This window comes from Ascaphus truei, chromosome 1 (assembly GCF_040206685.1).
Source record: "Ascaphus truei isolate aAscTru1 chromosome 1, aAscTru1.hap1, whole genome shotgun sequence".
NCBI lineage: Eukaryota > Metazoa > Chordata > Amphibia > Anura > Ascaphidae > Ascaphus > Ascaphus truei.
This window is the reverse complement of record NC_134483.1, coordinates 110,124,364-110,143,525: the sequence shown is the minus strand read 5'-3', so window position 1 is coordinate 110,143,525 and position 19,162 is coordinate 110,124,364. Positions and strand designations below refer to the sequence as shown.

At 39.8% G+C, this 19,162-nt stretch overlaps 1 protein-coding gene across 4 annotated transcripts in view; it reads left to right on the top strand.

Annotated features, from left to right (window-relative positions):
- Nucleotides 1-19,162, top strand: part of MCTP1 (multiple C2 and transmembrane domain containing 1) — an 862,717-nt gene that overhangs the window by 365,381 nt on the left and 478,174 nt on the right. For 3 of the 4 annotated variants that reach the window (XM_075593230.1, XM_075593222.1, XM_075593240.1), the window contains exons 3-6: nt 11,351-11,493; nt 13,389-13,468; nt 14,958-15,069; nt 15,846-15,875. In XM_075593230.1, coding sequence (XP_075449345.1) covers nt 11,351-11,493; nt 13,389-13,468; nt 14,958-15,069; nt 15,846-15,875 — 365 coding nt within the window. The remainder of the gene's footprint in view (nt 1-11,350; nt 11,494-13,388; nt 13,469-14,957; nt 15,070-15,845; nt 15,876-19,162) is intronic. The other variant, XM_075593236.1, reaches the window with a different exon arrangement.

The following is a 19,162-nucleotide window of genomic DNA, read 5'->3' as shown; positions in this document are numbered from 1 at the left end:
ACCATAGGACAAAATAATGCTGATAGATGGAAAGGAACCCTAGACAGGGTGTTACACTCTCCTGGGCCCAGATTCACTAAATTGTGCTAAGCTTTAGCACATCTTAACTCTTATTCATGCATTTTTTTGTGTAAAATTGACATTTTGGTATAAAATTGACACGCAGAAATCACAAATTATATTTCCGATTGTACACCTAAAGCATTCAAATTGTAGGTACTTAAACATTTATACTGTATTGTGTGTCCAATGAAAATCGTCTGCCAATTGAACCTCGTGTAAATCCTCCAGTCTGTTTATTTTGTTAGTGTAGAATTAAGTTGCTCTGTATATACCAAAAATGTATTTGATGCAGCATGGATCTTTCATTAGACAGATGCAACACGATGGTTTGTTGCGCAGTTGGCGCAGAATCTGCCAAGGGTACGGTCCTGGCACCCGGATGCTTGCGTAATCCCCGCACCCGGCTGATGGCCCATCAGGATTAACACAGCGAGGGTCCCTGCTTCTGAATGGGACTCCCACTGTGTGAATCCTACCGGGCCGCATCAGTTTGTATGAGGCACGCAGTGAGAGGAGACAGAATCAGTCACTCTCTCTGCGCACCTTTAACAGGTGATCGCACTGCTTTTATTTTAATAACATATTATTGAAGGAGGGAGTCTCCGGAGAGGAACCGCCTTAATTTCAGCCCCGGGTTCCCCTGCTTCCTGAGTTACTGGCCCTGGTATAGGGCACCGGTATCTCCTGCACATTTAAATGTCCCGGTGACGTGACGCAAGAGAATTAAACATGCAGGGAGATACCGGCACCCCATACCGGGGCCTCTATCTCGGGAATTAGGGGTTCCCCTGGACTGAAATGAATGTGGTTCAACTCCGGTGACCCCCTGCTTCAATACTATGTCATTAAAATGAAATAAAAGCAGCTTCATTACCTTAGCGGCTAACCGCTACGGTAATGAAGGGGTTAAACCAAAATACCTGGTTTGTTGGGGGTAGAGGGGATGTAAGTATAAGTTAACAAAAAAAAATCTTATATGTATAATTATTATACATATTATTATACTCATTTATATCGATTAATACGAGTTACGAATGCAAAAATATCCATAATTCTGTTTTAGTATTCATTGTATCAATAAGGTATTTAACATGATGCAGTGCATCAAACTTCATTTCAGGAAGTGGACCCGCAGGGCTGAGGTAGGGATGCAGAAAACCCGACCAGAGCCCAGGGAGAGAGTTCTGTCAGAGTATCCGTAGTCGGTAACCAGGCAGGAGGTCAGGGCTGGCGGCAGTGGTGCAAAGTCCAGAAACAGGCAAAAGGTCAGGGCAGGCAGCAAGCAGCATTGTCCGGGGTCAGCAACAGGGAAATCTAAACAGACAAAAGCGTAAAGCGTGACAGGGTAGACCAGCGGTGCGCAAACTGGAGAGTGTGCCCCAAAGGGGGGGCAGAAGATTTGTCTGGGGGGGGCGCGGGCAGTTGCAGAGGTCCTGAGCCCTTCCCCAGGCATTTAAATTAAATGCCGGGGGATCGCGTGAGGCCTCTGCAACTAACTTACTGGGATTCTGAAGAGCTGCAGACACGCAATGCGGCGTCAAATGATGCTGCGGTGCCATGCGGAGTGACGTCACACGTCCGTCTCCATGGCAACGGTGTCACGTGACACCCGCGGCGTCATTTGACGCCATCGAGCAAGATGAGGGGGGGCGCGAGAGCAAGGTGGAGCAGGCAGTGGGGCGTAGTTGATCAGGTTTGCGCTCCCCTGGCGTAGACAACAGGAACTGCAAATGTAAGAACCTTGCTCGGCGACTCCCACCAGGAAGTGCAGCCTTATATACCAGGCTGCCAGCCACCAAAATGGCCAAATTGAGAAGAATCCTTACAGCCTCGTATTGGCATGGGGTTATCATTTGCTAACATTTCAAAAGGCAATGTTGGAATGCAATCTGTCTACCTTTTCATGGAATACAGAAACACGGTTTCATTTAATTTAAGAAACATACAAACAATATGTATATGGTAAAATAAATGCCAGTATTATGGTAAGTAGTAGAACTATGTAAATGATTAAAAATAGAACAAACAAGTTAGAGATGGTAACAATATCTAAAGTGGCATACTATTCCACAGTGTTTCATTAGCACAGTTACAATACAGTATGTAATCAAGAGTACAAACGGTGAGCCTCTTTTAAGAACATATTTGTAAACAACTAATTTTACTTACTATAAGCATTGCTGCCAATTTCCCTATATTTATGTCTGTAGGACATTTTCCCAAGTATTACATTATATACTGTATAGGAGTTTTATCGTATACTGTATTAAGAATTCAAACAGTGATGTTCAGATATATGACGTGTCATACAAATTGTTGTAATTACTTGGGATTGCTGATCGGTGTGGCTGAAATTGCAAATGTGTTTCCCAGTGTAGTTATGTATTAAAGCTGCAAACCAAACTATATCCTGCATGTGTGTTTAATAAATCAGTTCTGTACTTGAAGCATTAAAAAAATTTTTTTAATGTATTACTGCTGCGGCCAAGTTTATTCGAGCATTTGCCCGTTCTTGGCCGCAGCAGTATCCTGGCGCGCGCCGCAGGGTGACGGGCGCGCGCCGAAGCAGCGGAAGAGCGCCCTCCGATCAGGGCGCTCTCCCTACCGCTGCCGGGTCCGCCGGGTCCCCCGGAACCCCCTGCCGCCGTCCCGCGATCCCTCGGGGAGCCCTGGACGCGCGTGCAGGGGGCGCTGGCACCCGATGATGCGTGACCGCGCATCGGTGATGCGGGGCACGCTGAGGGAGTGCGGCTCGCAAGCCGGGACATTTCCCGGCTTGCGGAATGAGCCGCACTCGGATAAACTGTGTCGGCAGTGTATAATGTAACAAACATTATGGTTTCTATAGCAATCATTTACAAAGTCACATCCCCTTCCTCTTCTGATACAGGCTCTGGCAAACCCCTGTTTGAGCCCTTCCCTCTCTAGCTGTGAACCAATTGTATCTAGTGACTGCCTGGTCATATGATCTTCCACACAGAACTTTGCATCTTGGGCACTCGTTTGCTGCTTTAAGTGTAGAGCAAGAACAAGAAGGAGTTGAAACAAGGAAGGTGGGAAAAAAGGTATTTAAGTACAGTAACAAGTTAGCCGTTTATATTCCATAGTGCAACAATGAGCAGGATTGAGAGTGCCACTCTATGCACATCTTGCCACATGTATGTGCACTTGGAGCAGCTGTTCCAGGCAGCATACTTCTAGGGGAAATGTGAGCGGGAGGTCTCTTTGGAGTCTCAGATTGCTGATCTGAAGAGGCAACTTGCAACATTGAAGGACATTGACAATCTCTGAAAGGAGTTTAGCCTGTTGCAGATTTCCCATTAGGCCCTGCAAAATGTGGGGGTGGCAAAACAATTTTTTCCCCATATACAGAGGGCCTGCTCTCTTCCCCACTGGTTGCCAGTGGAGAGCATGGGCCTCTGAAAAGGTCTATTACCTTCTCCTTTGCTCTGCCCTCCTCCTTCTGCAGCATTGCGACATCAAATGGCGAAGCCTTGTCATGGAAATGCATCATCACAGCATGTTACAACACTACAGAAGGAGAAGGGCGGTGCTGCAGGAGGAGGCAGCCCAGGGTAAGTACCTATAGGCGGCAACATTTTCAATCTGCCACTGAGTTTAGTGCTCACTATGCAAGCCCTGGCTGGGACTAGAGCTGCCGATGGTGGAGCTGTGAGTGAGGACCAGGGACAGGTAGGTAGCTGGGTAACAGTAAGAAGAGAACTGGGGGAAGAAAAGGGACCCCTATATGAGAGCACACAGCAAAGTACTAACTAAAGTGTGGGAATGGGGATGTTTTCCTCACCCTTTATTTTAATAGAGAGCATTGATTATAGTACATTTCATGGTACCCATCTGAATACTAGGACCTAAGTGTCTCTTTAGTTAGTACATTGCTGAGTGCTCTCATATAGGGGTCCTTTTTCTCCCCCCAGTTCTCTATTTGGTTACCCCTGATTGTAGCACCGCAGTGCCTTGGCATAGAGCAGTAGCGTGGGCGCTCTTTCCTACCCCTATCCCTTCCTATCCTATGTTGCGATTTAACAGTAAGAAGAGGAAGCAGGGGGAAGAGGAAGAGGCAGGTCAGTTCAGAGCTGAGTCATCCCAATAGATTTACCAGATTGAGTGAAGATTTTGAGGCTGTCAGGGCAGGAATGGAAAGGCTGGGGGAAGACTCTCCACAAAGAATCTCTGAGACATACAGTAACACTTGAGTTGCCCCAAATCCATCTCCTTAGAAGAAGAGAGGATCCCCAATATGTCTTCATTATCTCTGTCCACAATGCCAGCATGGAAGGGGTTGACATCATGAGGACACGAGCCTCTTCAGACCACCTGGAGTCTATCTGCCCCCCTCCTGCATGCTTGACTGAGGTACTGTGTGTTGCCATGCTGCTTTTTTCATTTCCACAAAGAATTTCTGGGACATAACACCTAAGTTACCCCAAAGGTGTCAGCCTTTGGCAGCGGTCAAAGGGCAACCAAGGGTATTGCAGTTTGCTGCAGTTTGCTGATGTTTGGTAATGTTACAGTTGCTCAATTGCTTCCGAAACACACAAACCCTCTCATCCCCTGTACCCAATATCAACTTACCCTGCCTATAAATTGTAAGCTCCTTGAGGCAGGCCCTCTTCTAACACAATTGTAATCCTGTCTGTAGATGTTACTTATTCACAATATCATTTCTCCGACTGTCCATGAAATATGTGTAAACTGAATATGTATAACCTTTGTTCATGTAATGTAACCATGTATTATTAGAACTGGCTTTTCCTGTCTCTTGTGTAACAAAATAATTGTATTTAGTTGTAGTTTGTTCCCAAACTGACTTTAAAGTATTACGATGTCCCCTTAAGTGGAGTCCTGTCTTTACTTAAAAAATTAATGATGAAGATGAGATTGATTACTCTAGCAGTCAGGTGAATAGTTCCTTCAGCACAGAGGGGATTCAGGAAACACAAAGAATAAGAGGTTGTGGTGGTAGAGGATTCCATGATTTGGAGAGTTTGCTGTCTCCCGGGGGCAAGGGTTTGGCACATTACGTATCGGTAGACAGATTGTTGGGAGGGGCTGGGGCTGACCTGACGGTCTTGGTACACGTTGGCACTAATGACAAAGTTAGAGAAAGATGGAGGGTCATAAATAATGATTTTGGGGATTTAGGCCGCAACCCTAAGGCAAGGACCTCCAAGATAGTATTTTCTGAAATACTACCAGTGCCATGCACTACCCCAGGGAGACAAAGATTAGGGAGGTTAATGCATGGCTAAGAATGTGGTGTAGAAATGAGGGTTTGGGGTTTTTAGAGCACTGGGACTCCTTTTCTGAGAGCTGCAATCTTTATGGTAGGGACGGATTGCACCTCAATGAAGAGGGATCTTCTGTGCTAGGGGGCAGAAAGTTAAAAATGCTGGAGGATGTTTTAAACTAGGAAGGAGGAGAGAGGGAAAATGAATAGATAATGAACTAGACAGAATAGATAGGAATGGTGAAATAGCTAGGGATCATGGAGGGAAGTGGGAGTCTGGCAGACAGCAAGACTCATTAAATACAGACAATACTATTAACCCTCTAATGACTAAATCCAATTGGAGTAGAAAGGCAGGAGCATATAAGATAACAGCAGCAGAGACTAGAATAAAACCTTAAATGCATGCTTGCTAATGCAAGAAACCTGTCAGATAAAAAGGGGGAGCTTGAATTAATAGCTACAAGGGAGCAGTATGATATCATAGGCATTACTGAAACATGGTGGGATGAAAATCGTGACCGGGCAGTTAATTTAGAGGGTTATTAGAACTCGTCGAAGATAGTAAGAATGTGGGCCTCAATATGAATCTCAGCAAGACCAAAGTGATGTTCAACAAATGTGCCAAGTCTGTAAATATTGAAATAAATGGAATAGAAGTAGACACAGTCAAAGACTATCTACTAAATAACAATGGATGGGAAACTTGAATTAAATCAGTTGAAAAATGAAAATGGGATGGAATGAAGATGCATTTGGAAGGTACAAGACATCATATACTGTACAACATTCTTTATAAAAGTGTTTGTATTATTGTAATTCTTAAAGTTATTTTTAATACTTGTGGTTTGGTTTAATTATATATATAATAAGGTTATGTGCATATCCTATGACATAAATTGTTAGTCCAATAAAAATGGTATCACCTAATACTGAAGAACGCATTTATTCTGCACTATATATATATATATATATATATATATATATATATATCTTTATATATACATACATACATACATACATATATATATATATATATATATATATATGTATGTATGTATGTATGTATATATAAAGATATATATATATATATATATATATAGTGTAGAATAAATGAGTTCTTCAGTATTAGGTGATACCATTTTTATTGGACTAACAATTTATGTCATAGGACAAGCTTCAGAGAGTTCTCCTCTCTTCTTCAGGTCAGTAATACTGATATACACAGGAATCTATGGCTAAAACAGTGTAGAGAAAAAAACCCAGATATGTACTGTAGATAAGGTAGGGTGTTAAAAGGGTTTTCAAGCCAGGGATGGTGACAAGGAAAGGTGGGGAGGGGGAGGGATGCTGGGGGGGGGGGGAAGAGATAGTGTGGATAAGAATAGAGGCAAGCAGGATAATAGCACCCAAGAACGGAAAACATTTGAACTCAGAATGATAAGACTCTTTGACACCAAAACCAAAGGACTTAATGCGGACATGGGTTTTCTCACACCCTATCAAAATTGTTTGTAATTATCCTGCTTGCCTCTTTTCTTATCCACACTTTCTCTCCCCCCCCCCCCCCCCCCCCAGCATCCTCCCCCTCCCCACCTTTCCTGTCACTATCCCTGGCTTCAAACACTTTACCTTATCTACAGTACATATCTGTTGTTTTTGTTTTCTCTCTACACTGTTTTAGCCATAGATTCCTGTGTATATCAGTATTGCTTGACCTGAAGAAGAGAGGAGAACTCTCGAAAGTTCAAATTGTTAGTCCAATAAAAAAAAGGTATCACCTAATACTGAAGAACTCATTTATTCAGCACTATCGCAACGAGAGAGAGAGAGAGAGAGAGAGAGAGAGAGAGAGAGAGAGAGAGAGAGAGAGAGAGAGAGAGAGAGAGAGAGAGAGAGAGAGAGAGAGAGAGAGAGAGAGAGAGAGAGAGAGAGAGAGAGAGAGAGAGAGAGAGAGAGAGAGAGAGAGAGAGAGAGAGAGAGAGAGAGAGAGAGAGAGAGAGCTAACTGATGTATTCAGAAACAGGGTAATGGCATGTTTTCTTTGAGAACCCCAATTTTGCACCTGTATTGCCACATAATGTCCATGTATTGTATCATGTTAGTTACCCCAATTGGTTTAGTATGTACTCATGAGCAATTTGGGGAGTGGTTTTATAGAGCAATAGATGGTATACAGAAATCCTATGAAATTGGTATAATTATAATTGTTAGTTCTTGTATTGAGCTGCTACTAGTATTACGTAGCGCTTTACAGAGACATTTTGCAGACACGGTTCCTGCCCCTTGGAGCTTACAATCTATGTTTTTGGTGCCTGAGGCACAGGGAGATAATGTTACTTGCCAAGGTCATAAGTAGCCGACACTGGGAATTAACCCCTGCTTCAAACTCAGTGCCAGTCAGTGCCTTTACTCCCCGAGCCACTCCCTCTCCCTATACAGTAAGTATGGTATAAGTGAAATTATGACATTTGGGCATTTCTTATCCCACATTTGATAGTTTATGGCAGTGTAAACTACTCATACTGATACAGTATATCTATTATCTAATGTAAGAAAGGTAACACGCAGTTTTCCTGACATGTTATGCAGCTTTGAGTGAAAAAAATAATATGTTGGTGTGCAGCTAAAGTAATCCTTAGGAGCCTGATATAATTATAATCCCAATAATGTTTCGTTTTCACCAAGTAAAAATTACATTTTCTCGACTGACTCACAGAAATGTTTTTCAGTTAGTGTTACACAGCTATACTAATAATCTCTGCGCTTTTAATATCCTTTTCTGCAATAGGTACATCACTGCCATCTAGTGTTTGATAAAGGTTTAACTTCATGAAAGCAACAAAAATGTTGAAATCTTATATATATCTATATATAAAAATATATATTTTATAACTAAATCAGTTCTGTACTTTTAAATAATACTAACTGCATTTTTTAAATTATTATTAATTCCGATTTTAATTAGTTTTAAAGCATCTTTTGATTTCTACAACAGCCTTTAGCCTCCCTCTCAAACTTTCCTTTGTGATAAATTGTTGCCAAATTTCCCACCAGTTTATGCTGTAAACTGTAATAATAGATAATGTTACCTTGGTAATATATGGATATATTGTAGCTGCTGAGTTGCACTGACTGAAGCAGCCATTATATTAGGCCCGGGCCATGGTGCTTTCGCCCGCGCGGAGGCCATGGTGGACGGGCCGTGGGGGGCGTGCCGTGGGGGGCGTGCCAAGGGGCGTCACGGAGCTTGTTCGCCCTCATTGGGCGAATCGCTCACGTGATTGGCATGCCGCACCAAGAAATCAGTTTGAACTGATTTCTTACGTAGCGCACGCCCCCTCCCGCTTCCGTACGCGCCCGCACGCTGCATGGACGCGAACACTGGTTTATGGCAGCCTGTTCGCTCAGGTCTGCGGTACCATGGCCCCAGCCTTAGGCACACAACCAGGATTTGTACACATTTATAACAGGAGCACCAAACGAGTGCCAGCTTAGGTTAGAATTTAGAATTATAAATTGTCACATGCTTTACTGCTGCGGCCAAGTTTATTCGAGCATTTGCCCGTTCTTGGCCGCAGCAGTATCCTGGCGCGCGCCGGAGGGTGACAGGCGCGCGCCGAAGCAGCGGAAGAGCGCCCTCCGATCGGGGCGCTCTCCCTACCGCTGCCGGGTCCGCCGGGTCCCCCGGAACCCCCTGCCGCCGTCCCGCGATCGCGGGACACCAGGGCTCCCTCGGGGAGCCCTGGACGCGCGCGCAGGGGGCGCAGGCACCTGATGACGCGTGACCGCGCATCGGAGATGCGCGGCACGCCGAGGGGCTGCCACTTGCAAGCCGGGAAATCTCCCGGCTTGCGGTACTGGCCACACTGCAATAAAGTGTGTCGCCAGTGTACATATACAAATAAGAAAAAATCAATAAAAAGGAGGACTGCCTGCTTTAATGACACGTGGCACTTCTCAGGCACTGTAAAAGGACATTACCATAACACATTTCTGCTTTTGGCAGAATAAATACTGTATGCCATCAATCACATTTCCATTGTTGTTAGTGTTGATGTAAAGAGATTAAAAAGACTGTGTTATTATTTATTTATTTATAAAATATTTTACTAGGAAGTAATACATTGAGAGTTACCTCTCGTTTTCAAGTATGTCCTGGGCACAGAGTTAAGACAAATAATACATGGTTACAAATACAGTTACATAATGAGCAGGGTATACATTATATACAAGACATTGCATGCACAGTTAAAGATAATTTGTATTAAGGGCGTATGAAACAGTTACAGACAAGATTAAAATGTGTGACAGCCTTAGATTTGAAAGAACTTAGACTGGTGGTGGATGTAAGAGTCTCCGGTAGGTTGTTCCAGTTTTGGGGTGCACGGTAAGAGAAGGAGGAGCGGCCGGATACTTTGTTGAGCCTTGGGACCATGAACAGTCTTTTGGAGTCTGATCTCAGGTGATAGGTGCTGCATGTGGTAGGGGTGAGGAGCTTGTTCAGGTTGCTGGGTAGCTTGCCCAGAAAGTATTTGAAGGCAAGACAGGAAAGGTGAACTTTGCGCCTAGACTCGAGTGATGACCAATCTAGTTCTTTGAGCATTTCGCAGTGATGTGTGTTATAGTTGCATTGTTAAAGAGTGTTGGTCTCTTGCAATATAAATTCAGTGATGCGTACTTTCTGATGTTGCACTAATGTAATATTTCCTTGACTTTACTTGAGTGTAACTTGAAAATCAGGGTATAAGAGGGGCATTGAGACTTAACAGCTTTGGCTGCCTTATGTTAATCCAATTGCAGGTAGTGTACACCATAAAGGAAATGCAATTCTAAAGTTTCACGTGAAGCAAATATTCTGCAAGGAAAAACAGTACATTTGTAGGATGTTTTTATCCCTAGAAAATCCCCAAAAGTGATGCAAACAAACTACCATATAAATAATTGGGGGGAGGGAGATCCCATTGATTAAGTGTTATTTATTTTTTTACCTACTTTTGCCGTACTTTTGCAATTGGAAGACTTTGATTTTTAACGGTATTTAAGCTTGATTTTACTGAAAAAGTAGCCCCCAGAGGTTTTCCAGGACCAAATTTCCACCAAATCTATTAATAAAAAATATTTGATTTTCAGAAGGTCAACTGCTGAACTGGTTTGTTTTTGTCGTATTGAGTTTGTAGTGACATCTTGTGGCAATGTACAGTAAAGGTTTTTGGGATTAAAGGAAAGCGTATAAAAATAAATAAAATAATCATTTACATGTCAATTTTACTAATCACCCCACACGTACAATCTGACATTATTTACAGTTCTCTTAATTGGATAAAAATGCTACTTTCACACTCTATTTCTGATACCTGTATAATATTTCCTGTGGGAGGCTCTGGGGAAATGTGAAGGAGAATTGTACAGTAATTCTTCTTGGATCTCCTAATCTGATGTGGTCAGAGGTTTTACAGCAGATAGGGAAGTGGACAGCCTAGGTGAACCATGTGGTTCTTATCTGCTTTCTACAGTATGTTCTAGGTTTTATATGAAAACTCCATTAAAAAGTACTGTAACTTTTCATCAGATCCCTCACTATTTTTTTCTTATTTAAAATCATCCTCTAGTCCAGTGCTGCTGTCCACAAAACCCCCATTCCTACTGAGCCACTTGTGCTGAAGCTGGGATATCCTTAAAACCTTACCTGTCGGGGGGTGATGAGGGATGCAGTCGAGCACCCCTGCTCTAGTCCTCTAATATTAACCCATTGTCACCCTTAACTTGCTCTTTGTAATCCATTCTTTCTCATTTATCGTCCATATAATCCTCTCATGGAAATCCTTGTTTTAATTTATATTTATTGCCATCATTTTCGTCATTCATCATTCTCTTTTTTGCTTGTCATTATTTTTCCCGATGATATCAAGAAATAATATTTGTGAAGATCAAACGATTAACATGGAACGTTACCATTTTTTCATAGTCCTATGTTATTGATTGCAGCTGTTTGTGGAACACCCGATCGTCTATTTACTGCCAATATTGTTTTAACAGGGACAAGTGATCCTTATGTCAAGTTTAAGATTGGAAGGAAGGAAGTTTTTCGAAGTAAGACAGTACACAAGAACCTTAATCCTGTTTGGGAAGAAAAAGTCTGCCTTCTTCTCGACAACCTTAAAGAACCTTTATATGTAAAGGTGAGTTATTCATTCTAATCATTGTAAGAAAACAGAGTCATGTTTTCTATGCGGGGTGTTGGTAAATCTTACAGGTCCGATAAACTGATATTGGCAATGTAATTGACTTGAAATCATATTTCAGTTTTGGTAATCACCTATTTCAACAGGATTAACTAGACCTGAGGAATCACCAGGAAATTGTATTTAGCTGTTATATCTGCCTAACTGCATTAGAAGCTAGAAAAAGTAGCAGGCTTCAAAAGTGATGAGGAAATATATGTCAAACTACAATTGCTTGCATTAGTTGCTAATTCTAGGCTCGCAAATTCCGAACCACAGATCACACAATCATGGCTATGTTACAGAAGTATGGTAACCATTATACTGTACCATGAAATGATATGGTTTTAAATCAACACAACAACTACCAAATTATCTAGGACTGGTGAATAGGGTTGTTCATTTTCACTTTATGCATAAAAACCACTGAAAATCTGCTTTAATGACATAATAGAATAATTGTAAAAAATGTACAACATAAAATATTTCCTAATGTATGGAGTGACCTTCAACTCAAAACAAAGAGAAAAAGAAAAAAACTAGAAAAGAAAAAAAATAGGTAGTACAGGTATAGTACTCTTTATTGGACCATACAGAAGTTGCTTGGATGGCGGTGCAGCTGCCTTGAAAAAATTTGTGGGACCAAAATTGCAATGTGCTGGGAACAAAATGTTTAATGGCACATAAAAAACAGCAACAGACAAACTCTGACGCGTTTCAGCCACCAAGGGCCTTTGTCAAAGAGTACAAGGCCCTTGGCGGCTGAAACGCGTCAGAGTTTGTCTGTTGCTGTTTTTTATGTGCCATTAAACGTTTTGTACCCAGCACATTGCAATTTTGGTCCCATGAATTTTTTCAAGGCAGCTGCACCGCCATCCAAGCAACTTCTGTATTGAACACCAACCCGGTAGGAACATGCCCCACAGCACCTGGATCTCAAGAGACTTGTGAGTTTCCTTTCTCCTGTTTGCACTGCACCCATTGCCTGTGACACCCATATAAAATATACCATTATATAGAGGTTAGTGGGAGTCCACAAAGAGTGGCATCAAGGGTTACAAGTGACAAGGATACAATTACATTGAGCTGTGTGATTTGGAATTTTTTCATTGTTTATATTGCATGGCTGTTTCCTGTGAGCATTGCATAGGAACTCTGGCTACTATTCCTTCTCTTTATTGGATCAGCAAGTAGTTTATAGTTTGCAGGTGTTTGCTTTACAAGTTACAGTATATGTTTACCAATGTGTTATGTCTCTAAATTTAGTTTATCCAAATAGAAAAATAGTATACAGGGGATATTTTGACGTTTCATTAAACATTTGCTACAATGCTAAAATGGCTTAATAATAAACAAGCTTGATGGTGTTCTAATGGAAAATTAACATGTTAAAATGTGATCTTTTGATCTGTTACAAAAACTACAAATATAATTCATTCTAGAGTTTATTTCACCATAATTCTGTCAAGTCGTAAATCAACCAGCAGTTTTGAAGCAATACTACCATCAATTGCGAGAGAGAGAGAGAGAGAGAGAGAGAGAGAGAGAGAGAGAGAGAGAGAGAGAGAGAGAGAGAGAGAGACAGAGACAGAGACAGAGACAGAGACAGAGACAGAGAGAATGAAAGAGAATGAAAGAGAATGAGAGAGAATGAGAATCGCAACTTTCCTACTTCTGGTACTCCAAGTAACTGCTGAAATTCTGGGATGGTCTGGTCACTCATATGTGGCCAGATATCTTGTAGGTGAAGCTCAAAGTCAATCGAATGAAACCATAGTGATGTTATTGTTTTTCAGGTAATGCCTAAATTACTTGTTTCTTCAAACATCCGTTCTTATTTGTTTGCACCTTAGGTCTTTGATTATGATTTTGGTCTGCAAGATGACTTTATGGGTTCAGCATTTCTTGATCTCACAACAGTAGAGTTGCAAAGGTAAAGTGGATATTTATTTTTTTCAGACACAGAAAACAAGCTGCCATCTAGTCAATTGTATTAAGTTGCAGTCCATACAAGTCCAATTTCTTTTTAGATCTTGCATAAGACTTAATAATTTCTACACCATTGGACCCTGTGGCTGAGAGATGCCAGTCTATGAGGTTGCCTCTGACTGGCTCGCAGGCTGAAAGTTATCAGGCCACCATCTTGGTAGAAGGCAGACTTCTTAAAATAATAAACTTTATCCGGCACAGTGAGTTGCTTGGCTTGATTCACACCCTTTTCTATAGAAAGAATCCCAATTGTGGAGACTTCTGCTGTAATAAACAACGCCAGCAAAAATGGAAGATGATTACAATTATACGTTTTGAAGACCAGTAGGAATGCTGCTCACTTCATGAAAGAATTACCATTTATTTCCATATCTAAGTATAAAAGAGGTGACTACTGGGTCAACCAATAGAAAGCTACAATTTTGTAGCTTTTTATTGCTTGCCAGAGCTGGAGTCAGTCAACTCCTCACAGAGCTTGGACTACCACAGTTCATCTCTGAGGACCCACCAGATCATTTGGTGTGAAGAAATTAAATACAATTAAAAAAGTAGAATAGATTGCTGCCTCCTATTCATAAGAAATTGAACCGTAATACTGTTTATGCTTTGTGAATCAATGTAACATTGAGCAGAAAACTATTTCAAGTGACAAAAATCAGTGTGGTTGTTCTAAATTTATTTTATTTATTTACAAAATGTTTTACCAGGAAGTAATACATTGAGCGTTACCTCTCGTTTTCAAGTATGTCCTGGGCATAGTTAATATGACAAATAACACATGGTTACAAATACAGTTACATAAATTAAATTAGGGAGAAGAAACATTCTGCTAACCTAGAGTAAAATCAAGGTTTTCAGCTCAATTAGAACTCATGTAAATGTTAAAAGTCAACTGTGTATTGCCTCCTGATGTTACCAAAATCACGAAACTATTGTACACTGAGGTTAAATATTACAGCTTGGTTGGTTTACCACAAATTCAACCCTTCTCCCAATTATAATATTTTTTATATGAGAAAATGCTGTACATTTCTTGCCTTTGGGGTATTTCAACATTGATCTTTAGTACAGAAAGTAATAAAAACTTGCTTATTTAGCAATACACTTTTATTAACTGTTTAGCATGATAAACAATAAATTGTCACAATACATATTAAAATGAACATTAGCTTCTTTTGTGAGGTTTTAACTTATTAAACAATAATCAAATCTGTCTAATAGGATATTCAAGTGGCTCACAGAAATTATTTTGCATAAGTATTAACTACATAATTTTTCTTTTTAAATGCGTAGAAAAAAATATCCTTATATTAATATGAAATGTATGCTCTGTTTAATCTCTTCTTTTAGTATTTCAAAAGCAAATAAGGTAATTCAGGTAGGAAGCTCTGATGAATTTATACATTGAAAATCTATGCGTTCTATATTTCCAGTTCCGGAGACGTTACATTGTACTTAAAGGATCCTCAGCACCCGGAACATGAGCTGGGAACTATACATTTGTCTGTTTTTCTCCTTACGAAAGACAATGTCTGTATGGATTCGGTGAGTCATGAATCTATGTCTACAATGTGATGTTCATTAACTACAAAACAAATCAAAGCATGGTGTCCCAACTAAATTAATGTAAAACAATGTTTGAGCCTCTGATATTAGATTATTGCCCCTGACTTGCCGGGCCCAGGACAGAAGTCCTAGCGGTTTCCACCCCCCCCCCCCCCCCCCCCCGTCGGTAGACTCCACAGTTTTTTTCCACCCCCCAAATGTTGCCACTCTAGGTGACGGCCTAGTTTGCCAAATGGTTAAACCAACCCACGTTCTATGAACAACACTGCCACTGAGGTGGAGTAATGTAATGCAAAGACAAACTGCTCAAAAGATTAGTAATGTATGTTTAAATGTATACTGTGTCCAATACTTTTTGTTGCTCGAGTGATGGAAAGGAACTAAGGGGGTAATTATATGTTGTGTGAAGCGTAACCCCCTAAATGTACAGTACTATAAATAAAATTGCAGGCTATGTTGTGCACTGTGTTTCTGAAAAGATATTTAGCCAACAATAATCCGAGCAAAGAAAGCTATTAATAATTTAGCAAAGATTGTAAAAAGATTAATTAATTAAAGTCAAGTGTATGGGCCTGGCAAAAAAATAAATATATTTATATATATTTATAAAATAAAATAAATATATTTATATATATATATATATATATATATATATATATATATATATATATATATATATATATATGTTATAATATATGATCTGGCAGTGAATTTGTTAATATTCTGATTATATAACTTGTTAAAAATTTTCACAGTCTTTATCCATACTGAAAACAACAGAACCGGTAAGGATCTTACTAAAGTCTTAGCAAACTATAACACTGTAAACCGTGCCATGCATGTGCCCTGCTTATATCACAAAAAAAAATAGCATGTTCATTTCTGTTACAAAGATGTCATTGCATGATATGCATTATCCATTACAAAAGCATGTTTCCATCTACAACAGTTATGCAATTATATGTAGTATTCTATTAAGTGGGTACAATTAATAGAATGTGATAGGGTGTACTAACTAAAATAAGATTTACTTTAGTGCTTCAGACACGTTGTATTCTTTATATATTTTGTTGCTTTGAGCTACTTTTTTTAACAGCTGTATCTAGATCTGTATAGTATGAACATAGGAGATAAGAAAATAGCAGTATTAGGGGTTCTGAATAATTTGACTGTATATACAAGTTTAACGTTTTGGGGGACAAATAGGCTCAGAGTCACTAAACTCTGTTAACTCTACTTAACTTGATGTAAAGCAACGTTAACACCCAGTAATCATAACGCAATGTTCACTAAGGCAAAACATGTAACATTACCAGGTTTTACTCCAATAAACTATATGCAAATTAGCTCATTACAGCTGATGATACAAATTATATTCATTCCAAATTCAGTAAGCTTTGTTAAGGTTAATGCTGAGAAGTAACACTATGTTATTTAAGTGTTACCTAATTCTGCCGTTATTCGCATCCAAACCCTAAAATAAGGATTTCTTTACGGCTGGAGACCAATTTAGGAGGTTCTCCATTGTATATATCCCTCCAAACCTACTATATACTCCATAAAGGGTGATACCTTCAAACACACCTGAGATACTGTACCTCTCTCTCTCCCTCTACCATCCTTCTCTCCACCTAGGGAGTGCTTATGCTTGTATTGTTTTCTTTTACATTCCCAAAGAGCTTATAACCTACAGATGTACAATAGCCACAGTTACTACTCCTGTTGGTGTGCTAGTGCAGGTGAAATCTCATGTTAGCCCGTTCCTCTCTCACACGCAGCTGATTCAACACTATGGGCACTTCTCCCACTGGCATGTTGTGTATATCATGGCAGCAGAAGTAATAATCTTGGCCAACTATGTAAATTGCCAAATTAACCCTACTTATTTTTGGGATGACGGCTAGTGGTTTAAACAGGTATTAGGAATGCTCAATAAACTTGGATTAATCTACATTTCCTAGAATAAGAGGGGAAGTTTTTTTTTTTTTTTCAGTTTTACATAATGGGAAATTAATGTATATTAGAAAATGGTAGATTTGTATTGGCAATACGTGATTATTTTTAATGAGAGCTGAGACTTGGGAGGGCTTTGATTTCCTGTGGCTTCTCCATTTGTCACTGTTTTACACAAGTGCTATGCCGCGCCGGAGCCCCTCCGCACCCCTGTGCCCCCTACACTTATTTTTATTGGCTTTTTGGTAAGGACAGGGCCAGGTAAGGGGAAAGAAGACACCTGATTTACAAACACTTCCCCTTCAGAGACTCCTAATACATTCCAAGACAAAACAAAATTATCTCAATTTAGTTCGATTTTTTTTAAAGGAAGCCAATTTTGGTAGAAGGAAGCCAGCGATGTGGGATTGCATATTTAACGGGTTAGGCAATCTAGTGCATTGCTCTTTTTATTTTTTTTTGGCTTTTTTCATAACAAGCATACAATGCATTTATTTTGTTATCTAGACCTGCAAGTAACTATGCATTATCAACGTTTACAGCTATTTTACACTGCTTTAAATTAATGAAATGGTTACAAAAATCAATTGCAGGAGTTACACTTGTGCACATAAGACTTCTAGGGCCATATTTCATCAAGTCTGATAACATTACTTAGTATTTTACAAAAGTTATCACTTTTGTTTCGCAGTCATAAATTTATATATTTTTAACTAATTCATTAATAATTATATATGCATTTGCGAAGTGCTATAAACTTCTCATTTGCATATGCCAGAGTGATCAATATTTCCACAGAGTGAAGTTATCTAAAAAAGTAAGTTAGAAATATCACTGGCCTTTGACTTTTGAGTACCATTTTCCCTAAGCACGGAGGTAGTAGGGAACAGGAGAGTTTTGCAAGAGTGCAACTTTATTGTGATTTATCAATTGTTCTTTTAAGTGACCGAACTTTTTGTGGTGGCTCCAGTTATCTGAACGAGTGGGGTTCCCCTGAGGAAAACGTTGGTAATGGGGGATTTTTTTCCAAATTTTTTCCTTTAATAACTCAAAAATAGTAAAACATGTTATACTGTAATGTTATAAATTATATATGCTTTATATATGTTATATCATCATCATCGTTAGCCATTGCCGATCCACTGCTGGATGAATACCTCCCCAATAATGTTCCGGGTACTGTGGTTGCAAGACTCTTTTCTCCATCTTGCACCAACAATTCTTGTAATTTTAACCTTGGATCTTAATTTAGGTCATAGTCTGTTGTTTGATATCGCTTGGAATCTAGTTGACTACCCTCTTTCGTCAACAATGGTCATTGTGTCTTGAGATATGTCCGGGCTACTACAATTTTAGTTTCTTCACCCTTGTGATGATGTCACAGGCTTTTGTTTTGCGTCCAAGCCCATTAATTTTTTTCTGTTTCTTTGGGTACTACCCAGCATACAGCCATCCATATTTTTTTCAGTCATCTTAATTATCTTTGCATTTAAGACCCAAGTTTCACATCCATATGTGAGCACAGGCCGAATTGGTCAAACGCTTTTCTCTTAAAGCACATTGAAAAATTGTCTTGTTTCTTCCAAATGTGCTCCATCCAATCATTTACTCCTACTGATTTCATTTGAAAGGTTTCCATTCATTAATACTTGCTGGCCAATGTAATGTACACATAGTTTTCAGCTGCTTTTAATTCTATTAGATATATTTAAAAGTTAATATATTTGTTGAACATCACTTTAGTTCTTGCTAGGATTTATATCGAGGTCCACTTCTTACTGGCATGTTTTCTGATTTGTTGTTGGAGATCCGATGGACTTGTAGCAGATAAACAACAACAATGTCATCTGCAAATCGGGACTCAAGTATTCACCGTTTATTTTTATTCTTTTTTCTTCCTAACGTAATGTCTAGAACAATTCTTCAACATTGTCTTCTTAATGTATTTAAACAACTTAGGCGTAGACAGAATCAAATGCTTTTTTCATAATCTATGAATTTTACACCGAGTGATAGATCGTATTCATTACTTTGGGAAATTACTTCTTGTACAACGTGGATGATTGTGTTATATCCATTGTGATATAATCCAATGTGAAGGAATTCTTCAAGTGTTGCT